The 10620-nt window shown below is 44.1% G+C and overlaps 1 protein-coding gene and 1 pseudogene across 1 annotated transcript; both read right to left on the bottom strand.

Annotated features, from left to right (window-relative positions):
• Positions 1 to 1113: 1113 nt before the first annotated feature.
• On the bottom strand, positions 1114 to 2657 carry LOC124668324 (annotated as a pseudogene).
• A 6409-nt stretch (positions 2658 to 9066) lies between these two features.
• Positions 9067 to 10221, bottom strand: LOC124664629 (ABC transporter F family member 4-like). The gene has a single exon (XM_047202102.1). The coding sequence runs from the start codon at positions 10219 to 10221 to the stop codon at positions 9286 to 9288; it is 936 nt and encodes a 311-aa protein (XP_047058058.1). The 3' UTR covers positions 9067 to 9285.
• Positions 10222 to 10620: the final 399 nt, after the last annotated feature.

Below are 10620 nucleotides of genomic sequence, written 5' to 3'. Positions count from 1 at the left end.
CACTGAAGCTTCTCTTGGGGAGGCATCCGTGGTAGCCCTCTCATGGCTGCCACCTTTGATGGTCGAAGGGCGACTCTCCCATCCTCTATCACCGGCGACGGTTTTTTCCGACCGGCTAACGAAGGCGATGTCCAACCTCCAGGCTTCTAAGCCAACAAGGAGGCCCCTCTGCTCCAACTCGGCATGCTCCCGGTGCTCTGTCCCAAGTGGTAGCATCCCCGGCGACGGTGTGCTTGGCCGTGTTGCGATGCGTGGTCGCGGTGGAGAAGGAGCTGGACCCGATTACTTTCCAAGTTTTAGATCTAGGGTCGTTTGTGCAAAATGTAGGGACTTGTTTGTAATTTCTTTATTCTCTTTCGTCCCTTCTGTATTCTGTAACTCCACCGTTGTGAATGAATGCTAGCTTCCCGGTCCTTCGGGACCGATCCCCTGTTCAAAAAAAAAAAGTCTTAATAGCATCTCCTTAATCATTACCATACCGTCTGTAAAATTTCCATGATTAAGTGAATAATATACTAATGGTCAAGTGTAATTAAAGAGCACGATGAGAAGTTCTCGGGAGTGTGAGTATTTCGCAACGACCACAACCACACTATTAATCCTAGTGCTATCTATCCTCGCGCTTCACTAGTTATTACGTGACCAAATGGAAAAACAGCCTGTACTACGAGATAATACACCACCAACCTATCCTTATTTGCTGAATCATATGAGTTCTTGTATCTGAAGCAATGGAAGAGATATTGTGTTGCTGCATGTGAAGCCATAACTCTGAAGAGTTGGTGCTAGGTTATAAAAACGTGAAGAAAAATTGTTTCAGTCTGGTGACGAAACTGAAAATTTAATCAAAGGTCCCATTGGTTATTCAACCAAAAAGGAATAATCACCCTGAGTTTGAAAAGCACAATGGATCGGTCCTTGATGATAATCAAGCAGGTATGGCATGCGCCATTTGGGATCATAGTCCCTGCCGAACTTATTAACTTTTACACCAAAATCCAAGCTTCTTCCTGGTGAATTTAGAGAAGATAGATGCATACACATAATTAGACATACCAGTTCAGCCACCTTCATTGAGAATGTCAATTGTGATTGGGTTCCATTACAGGCAGGTCAGAGAAGGCGGTTAAGGTACTCGTCGACAGTGGTGTATTTCACGTCAGGGTAGAGCTCGGTGGCCTCGACGCCAAAGGATGGCTCAATCTCGAAGTTAGCCTGGTCACCTCTGACGAAGATGGAAAGCGCGATGGACAGCAATATGTTCAGAGGGAATGCTGCCTCTGCATACAATTGTAAAAAGTGGTCAGAGATGCAACTGTAACTATCATGTGTCTGGGTGTGCGGTAATGGATGTACCTTTGATCCACTCCAGGAGATCCACCTCCAGGATGCGCGATATCTGTAAAGTCTTGCCCGCTTTCCTCTCCCACATTAAGATGAGCTCGTTGTGGGATATGATGTTAGCTGGTGGCCTCATGTAGAGGATCTTGTTCAGGGTTCTCGGATCATCAACCGCTCTTTATCGTGTACACAGCTATGTCCTCTTCCACCACAAATACCGCTGTGTGCAACAAGAATCAATACAGGATCAGTGCAGGATGTGACTCTCATACAACCACTGACTAATGACTGCAGATTTCTGGTAGCAGAAAAAGGATGCCAACTTACCTTTTGCATCTCCATCACCTAAGACGGTGATTTTGCTGGATGGAGGACCAGCACCAACTGTTGTAACATCACCGATGCTTGGCAGGTAGGTTTCAGCAAATCCATTGCAGCAGACATAAGTGTGAGGTATACCCTCCGCCTCGATCAGACGGCGGAGGTTGACTTTTTTAGCGTACAATGAGGCCACTGGATCCACAGTATGAACCCGCTCTACGTCAGAGCCAAACTCAGATGGCAGGAACCTCTGTACAGGAATTGTTCAGTGATCTGTAGCCATCATCATCAAATAAGAAGACGAGTAGATAATCTGACCTTCACATCGCCAGCATCCTTGATAGCCGTGACAATCCTCGTCTGCTCGGCAAGTTGACGGGGCCCCACAGCCGAGATGATGATGTCTGTACCCTTAATGGCTTTAACAAGGCTCTCGTGATTAAACAAATCTCCCTGAGCATAAAAAAGATGTTGCAGGAGTAAAGGGAGGAACAATTTTGAAAGTCAGCCTAAATTTTGATCATGTCCTTGAGATGTATGTGACTACCAAGTTACAGATATACTAGAAAAATCGCCTGAATTGTTAAACTCCATCGCACAATGCTTTTATTGTTGAACTCTGGTTGGCAATTGAATACTATGGGTGAGTATATGACTAACATTAAAAGACCTGATAGCAAAGCCTTTAACAGTTCAATACTCCTTTTCTCTTCCTATAGGAAGGAAAATGAGAACCATTCAGAAACTGGGGGAAAAAAATAGTAGTTGAAAGAGAGATAACAGGGGATGATAGTTACACATACTTTGATGAGAGCAACACCGGAATCAGCAAAGTTCTTGAGTAGTTGTGCCTTGGCTGGATCTGATTGTGTGGCATCCCTGACGAGGACAGAGGTTGAATGGCCAAGGCGGATACTCGCAGCAACAATATGCTTGCCAATGTGACCTGTGCCACCAATTACGAGGACGCTGCTCCTCTCCTTTCCTGGCTCCATAACTACTATATTAAAGGTGAACAAACTTCTTTTTTCTTAGAATTTTGAGGTCTGCTATGAATTAAACCTGTGTAAACTTTTGGTGCTCTCTAGGATTTTTAGAGTGTGGGAAACATGTAGGCGGTTATTTTTCCCTTCCTTCGAGGGGTGGCTGTAGCAGTGTTACAAATGGTCAAAGCGGTGGTACCGCTTAACTGCATCGGTTCTTGATGCTCTCTCTTTCTTACCTCCGCCCTGTCCTCTTCTCTTCTTCCTCCTCCGTCAAGGCACTGCCCTGTCGCCTTCCTCCAGTTCCTCCAATTTCCCTCTACCTCCACCCTCTTCTATCAAAAAAAATCAACGGTCGCAGGCTGCAGCGACGATGCGGCGCGTGCAGAGGTCGTGTCAGCCATCATCGACGAGGAGGAGGATCGCGGGTACGACGCATCGCTGATGACGGCGGCGGCGGGCGACGGGCACCGCGACGCGCTCTACTCGCTCGCCGTCATCCAGTTCAACGGCGGAGGCTGCTCCAAGAACGACCGTGACCTCCACGCGGACGTCGCGCGCCGCCTCGCTCGGCCACGTCGACGCGCTCCGCGAGTGGGCATTGCCTGCAGGATGGCTATGGCGTGCGCTGCTCGCTGCTCGACAGGCGCCGCCTCCGCATCCAGGCCAACGCCAGGGGCTCGCGGCCGCGTCGGCCTCGCTCTTCAAGGCCTCTCGCGGGCGCCACTCGTGCCTGCTCAGCGACTTCTGATGTCGCGCCGCCGCCGCCCGCGCACGCCACCAACCGGTTCCTGTCTAAGTGGTTCGCGTCATGGCTGCTGGGCGCGGAGAGCGGCCTTGACCCCGCGCCGATGGAGGAGGAGGACGGCGGCTCCGGCGGGGGCCTAAGCCGCGCGGCGCCTCACCACGGGAGGCCGCCATCAGCGTTGGATTTGGACTGCAGGCGGCAGCTCCCTGCGGCGCCGATCTGGGCATGGTGTTGCGTGTCGACCCTGTGCCTGCAAGCGGCACAACTGCTGGTGGATGGAGGTCACGCAGCAGCGCTCCCAAATTGCTCGAGCTGTTCTCTCCCACAGGGCTGCCAAATTGGGCAAAATTCACCTGGTATAATTCATTGTTTGGACTTTGTTTTTATGTCACTGCATTCCTATTTCGATCCTCGAAGAAATCTGCACAACAGCTTCGTTTCGTCTTGCCTCAGTCTCGATCTGGCAATCTCCGTTCATGGAGTCTCTCCTGACGGCGCCCCCTTGCAAGTTGCAGGAGCAGGTGGCGCCAAGGCTAGGGCGCAGGCCGCATGGAGCCAAGCAGCCAACGCAAGGTTTAGCTGAGCTATCCTCAAGGCCAGACAATCACAGCTTCGCCGTTCTTGTGGTGCATCCTAGGTAGGATCTTGGTCCTAGCAATAGTACTCCAGTTTTTAGTCACCAAACCATATTTAATATATACTATATTGTTCTCCCCCGATTAATTAGTTAATTACATCAACACGGACAAGTGCATCCTTTCAATTTGATACTTTTTCCAGCTTTTGCGTAATATGTACTATATTGTTCTCCCCCGATTAATTAGCTAATTACATTGACACGTACAAGTGCATCCATTCAATTTGATATTTTTCCAGCTTTTGCGTAGATGTGTATCATCTTTTTGTGCTTGGAAGCAATGTCTTATACAAACTAGGTTTGTAAGATTTATTGCCCAGATATCTCTCGAGAGTTGAGAGTAATATGTTCGAGGATATCAATTATTAGTATATATCACTAAAGATATCTTTTCACAGAATATCAAAAGTAGCATCTGTATATGTTTTCTTCACTTCACACCCCTTCTAGCATAGGACGTAGGTGCTGAAGTGAATTTGTTTTGCTCCAAAAAAAATCATATGAGAAGTCGTGCATGTAGGTCCGAGCACCAAAGCTAGAGATGCTAATGGATTGCTTATGTGGCACGGCCATATTATTATTCATATATCCGCGTACTAGAACTTCTAATTAACATAGATTTTACTCTGTGACAGTGAATTAATCATCTCTGTAGAGGCACGCCCTTTTGACTAAGAGATGAGATCCCCAAAATCATAACAAAAACCATTAATCATCCGTATAAAGACCATTTTGACTAAAATATGAGATCACTAAAATTCCTATGCATTATCTGTTCTATACCCGATTTTCTGAATCAAGGCAAGAGATTATCCAAGAGGACAATATTTGACTGTTTGTTTTTACGTATCAAGGCAAGAGATTATCCAAGAGGATAATATTTGACTGTTTGTTTTTACGTTATTTCCTCGTGGATATTACTCATATAGGTACATGTAAATATTAACTTCAATATTTTTACAATGCAGATATGTCTCATATAGATACATGTGCCTCTGGAATTGTGACCCAAGCAGGAGATAGCCAGTGATACTGCCAAACTGATCTACATGTTATGCCAACCAGTTTGTTGCATAATTTTACTATTTCAATGCTGGTATGCAGTATGATCTATGAGTAGAGCTTAGTAGATAGCCTCTTAATGTTTGTGATAGCATTGCCTTTTTAATATAGATCTTGGTAATAGTGTATTTCAGAGAGCCTTTTTGTAGACGGATAGAACTGATATCTAAGCAAATCATATGTTTTTAGAGTCCAGTGAAGAGTGCTTTTGTTCCACACTTGCTGTTGGTTCCTGTAGATTTCCCTGCCGGGCAATGGTCATGTTTTCACCACAAAGCTGAGCTTGTAGGCGTGATAAGTTACTGCCCTAGGAAGGCTGCAGGTCTGGTTTGAATCCTCTCAAGTCACAACTGCAATAATTTGTAGATTTTCAGTTTATCCATCCCCAAAATCAAATTTTGAGTCAAGATTTGGATGAAACTTTTAGACCATTCAGGTTGACACCGGTATTGGAGAAACAATTGTGCTACAGTTTCTTCTTTTCAAAATATAATATGAAACCTTACATATGATGCAATTATCAACCCATAATATTTTAAACTGAAGTGAGTTGTGCATTGTTTAAATTTTTTTGTGATACACTCTGGATTCTGATATTCCTTCCTCATTTCAGGGATTACAAACGCGTCATTCAGCGAACTTCTCTTGAGACATCTGACTTTCTTAAAGATGATTGCTTGAAGATATAATGCACTCTAGGATTTTTGTGTCAACTATTGAATATTGATTACTCCATGCCACAGTCCATTCAGGTCCCATACTTCAAAATTTCCTACCGGTAAGGCATCATATTTTAGAGTTGGCAGGGAGGACCATAAATGTTTAAGTGTAGTTGCTCTAAAAAATCCATATATGTTTAAGTGCAGTTGCTCTAAAAAAACAGTACTCGTAGGTATATATAGTGTCTTATGTTATTCTAAGGTTTTAGTCCAGGCATATATGTGGATCCAGAATTAGAACACCATGTATCTATGTGTGGTTTTGTTATTTGCGTGGTTGTGGATGTTTGTAGTTCATTGTCGTTATCAAATTTGACAATTAGTTATTCTTACATGCTATGAGATTTAAATCTAATTGTGTTATAGCAAATCCAAGGATCAATGCGATATGCGGAAGAAAAGAATCATGCATCAGTTTCAGAGCTTGGTACTAAGCACCAAGAGGTAGAGAAAGGAAACACATAAAGTAATTTTTGTACATGCCGATTTGCAAAAGTATAAAGGAAACACATAAAGTAAATTTTGTACATGCCAGTTTGCAAAATTAGCAATACTGATGGTAACCCAATCTGGCTTATATTGTTCTCTCAAGAATTTAGAGAGCTTGGAAGCACATCTAGCTAGCTGAGGTTTCCACGGAGAGAGCAAAGGCATCTGAAATGATTCAGTCACCGCGGGTATTAATTCCAGTGGTGGGTTCTCTTTGTGCATCATTATATCACATATAAGTTATGTTCTGTCTAAGATATGCCGCTGAAATGTTTTCAAGCATTATCATTTAATGGTAAAACAATAGTGTGATTGTCATTGTTTCAGTTGTAGGTGAGGCATTGCATGACTTTATCCTTATCACCTTGGTTATGTATATTTTCTCTTTTATTTCTCCTCCTTCATACTTTTCTTCTTCTCTATTTATTTATCAAATCAAGTTGTTTCAGTTGTTGACTTCATTTAGATTAAGCAAGATACATCTTCTCACCGCATTGTCTACCTTGTGATTTATTTATGAATATTGATGCTACAACTATATGCTCGCAGGGAGATTGGAAGAATAATCGTGCAGATTTCCCTGCTGAAAGATTTCTGGCCTCGAGCATACCAATGTGTTGCTTGCATATAGGAATACAGGGTTCAAACAACTCGACAACAGCCATATGAGGTAGACATTATTGTCGACAACCAAGAGGTATCTTCTGAAAACTTGACACTTGGCTTGCTTATTGTCAAAAACAATATGTAACCATTTATATCTACACTTAGTTATTTGTCACAATTTAGCTTCATGCATCCTACTTTCTGTACCATGCTATCATAATAAAATCAGCTAACTTTGTCCTGATTTTCTTATAGCCATGCAACCCTCTATTCATGTCCGAACATAGACCAAGTTAATAACATGATTTGCCTTCACACTGCACTTCCGAATTGTATTTCTACATTGTTTCTAGATACCCTACTTCCATGAAAGGGTTGCAGCCTTGATTTGAATAGAAGAGCTCATGTCGAAGACCAAAGAAAAAAGGACATATCAGGCATCCACAGAGGAGTCGATCCAGCTGAAACTTAGATATCGAAACCATACAAGCCATCTGCCTATCAGAAGGAAAGAGACACAGAAGGAAGGAGGGCGTCTTCTCCACTAGATAGATGTCAGCTTCCCAAACGGTGCCAAAGCCAAGCCTTCCACAAGGAGCTCACCCGTGGTGCTGTTCCTTACCATAATTGGCGAATGCATGAAAATCATCGTCTTATCCCCTGATTGCAAGGACAACTTCGACAAGTACCGATGGTTTTACAAGTTGAAAGAATCAAATAATTGTCTTGGCATGGTGTTCTAATTAATGTGTTTTTAGGCTATGGTTATTATCAAATGTGTGTCCTGTTTTATTTTTAATTGTATTGTTCCATTTATGTTTAATGGTGTACTAAAAATTATGACGAGATACAGCATATCAGCTAATCTGAACATTATGTACGGCATGCATCTACATGTCTGCTCTATAGATGGTTTCTCTCATGGCACGTTTGAATGTTAGTGAAAGTGACAAACTAGCATTTTTGTAGAACTAGGCAATGCACTCTTGAAAAAAGACCATCTTAAAAAAGAACATCGTTTATACTTTAACTTGAAGTCACATTTCAGGCGCGGCGTGCCGCCGCGCCGGTCATTGCTAGTATTCCTAATTCCAATGCTAAATGCTCGACTGGTTTCTGTATGCTGCAGGTTCTTGTTGTGATTTCAAGTGGTGGGTGGAATTCTATGCTGTGATGTTCTGTGACAAAGCTGGCAATTTCCATCCTACATAAGAATCGATTGACAAGTTTCACCAACCCTCACCTTCCATTTAATTATTTTCATCTTCCTTTGTGAGTACTTCTAAGATAAGGAACGTCACAACAAAACCACCAACACAGATGGACCCTAGTCACATATCAACGATTATTGTACTTCTAGTTCATCTGAAAAAGGTACTTATGACTTTTGTTCAATCTGGTGACTGACATCTTAGAAGGTACCTTACATTTAATTAAAAGACCACACTGAAAGAAAACATTTGCAAGAAGAGTCACTTCTCACAATTTTTTCCAATATATTATCCTTTTCAAACAGTACCTTCTACTCCCTCCGTCCATAAAAGGATGCCGGAGATTTGTCTAAATTCAGATGAGATAGTACATCTTTTATACACTATAAAGAGTGTCTAGATACATCTAAATTTAGACAAGCTTGTGACATCCTTTTATGGACAGAGGTAGTAAATCTTTGCCAAAATAAAAGAAAAACCCTAGAACAAACAAACACCATTATAGGATATATAAAACGTGAAGGTTGACTAAACTAAGATTAATGCAGTTAACATACTAATGCTGCAGCAGCAATGAATCAGAGCTGGTTCATGGTTTAGAAAATAGATTACTGGAATCATTATCGTTTGCCATACATTAGTCTCATACTACAGGTTTGGAAAATGGCACACTTGATTAGAGACACAACTAGAAACATACCAATGCTGCAGCAGCACTAAGCCCATCAGTTCGACAATTGTAGTTGTTTCTTTGCATCGGCACTTTTATTAATGAACAGAGGATATAGTGTGTCTCAAATGTTAGCTTCAAGGTAAGAAGTGTCATCTATATTGGCAGCTTATTCAAATGAAAGAATGTCATTACAAAGATTCTACATATTGTTCATACACACTGACAAAAATTAATAAGCATTAGCAGTAGAGTAATCATAATACGAAACTGAGGCATCTCAAGGGATAACAATAATTTAAATTTCATTGCAACAATAGCATGGCATAAGCATCAGATGTCACAAAACATAACTGTTGGTCTACCAAAGTGGTCAAAAGACCACAGCCTCTATAAAGCCTAAAATACAACAGACAGATCAACCTCACCGTACCAATCTTCAAAAAACCTTTCACATTTCTCGACAGTATGGAGTTCTTCTGAACCTAACCTCCAAGATCACTTCCGCTGCTTCTTCTTCATATGCTCTACTAGCTCTGTATCGTTACCATTATCGCCATCTCTGCCCCTCTTCTTTTTCCTCTTCTTCTCGCTTCCCAAATCACCATCATCAACAACTTCTTTCTTCACCTCTTTCACTTCAGCGTGCTTCTTTTTCTTCCTTTTCTTCTCCTCACTAGCCAGCCCATTTTCAGCCACACCAACATGAACCCTATTTTGCTCCGCCTCCTTCGCACCCATCACCTCCTCCTCTTCCTGTTTGATGTGTTTCTTCTTCTTCTTGGCCTTCCTTTCACTGTCAATTCCTTCTTCGGACAACATACCTTGCAGAGCATCACCAAGGGCCTTCTTGCTCTGCTCCTCAATCGCATACTCTGTTTCAATTTCCTCCTTCACACGCTTCTCTTTCTTCTTCCTCCTCTTCTCACTGACAGGACTCTGCACATCTCCGTGAGGAGCAGCAATGTCCCGCTTCTCCTCCCTCGACCCCTTCTTCTTGCTGCTCGTCTTCTCAACGGCAGCAGGAATCGTCATGGCGTACTCCTCATCCTCCTCCGCCGTCGGCTCCCACCTACCGTACTCCTCCTCCTCCGCCGCCGCCTTGGGCTCCCACCTACCGTACTCCTCCTCCGCCTTGGGCTCCCACCTACCGTCCTCCTCCTCCGCCGCCTTGGGCTCCCATCTGGCCTCCTCCTCCTCTACCGGCTTGTGCCGATGGGTCCTCTCGCTCTCGCCGCCAACCTGAAGCCTGCGCAGGTCGCGGCGGAAGCAGTTGAGCTCGGCGGCGGCCTCGATGGCGGTGCGGAGGTAGGTGGCGGCGTCGGAGGAGAGGAGGCCGGAGGGGGACTCCTCGACGAAGCGCGCGAGGACGCGCGAGACCTTGGCGACCGGGCACGGCTGGGAGGAGAGGATGGTTCCGGTGACCGCCCTCATCGCCGCCTCGCCGCCGGCCGGTTCGGGGGAGCTGGTTGCTGGTGGAGGGCTGCTAGGGTTTTAGGGGATTTTGGAGGGCGAATGAATGTTGCGTGGGCCGCCTCGGTCCGTAGCAACGGCCCAGTACTGCCATTTGTATGGCAGGCAAACCGGCGGCAGCCTAGGGCATTCGGGCAACTTGGGTAAGATTTGATTTTAGGTAGGAATCTATGAGATCAAATTTATTTTTGGAAAGACAAAACATGTTAAATATTCCCAAAAAAAAAATTGACAACAGACGTCTGCATTATCTGCAACGTCGGAAAGTTGCTGCTTCAAATTCAACTTACACTTAGACAACCAAGAAACACCCGAAACCCCTCCTCCTCCCCGATCCAATCGCACCGCCGGCATATGCCA

This window comes from Lolium rigidum, chromosome 6 (assembly GCF_022539505.1).
Source record: "Lolium rigidum isolate FL_2022 chromosome 6, APGP_CSIRO_Lrig_0.1, whole genome shotgun sequence".
NCBI classification, from domain to species: domain Eukaryota; kingdom Viridiplantae; phylum Streptophyta; class Magnoliopsida; order Poales; family Poaceae; genus Lolium; species Lolium rigidum.
Note: the sequence above shows the minus strand (reverse complement) of the source record. Positions and strands in the feature narration are given on the sequence as shown.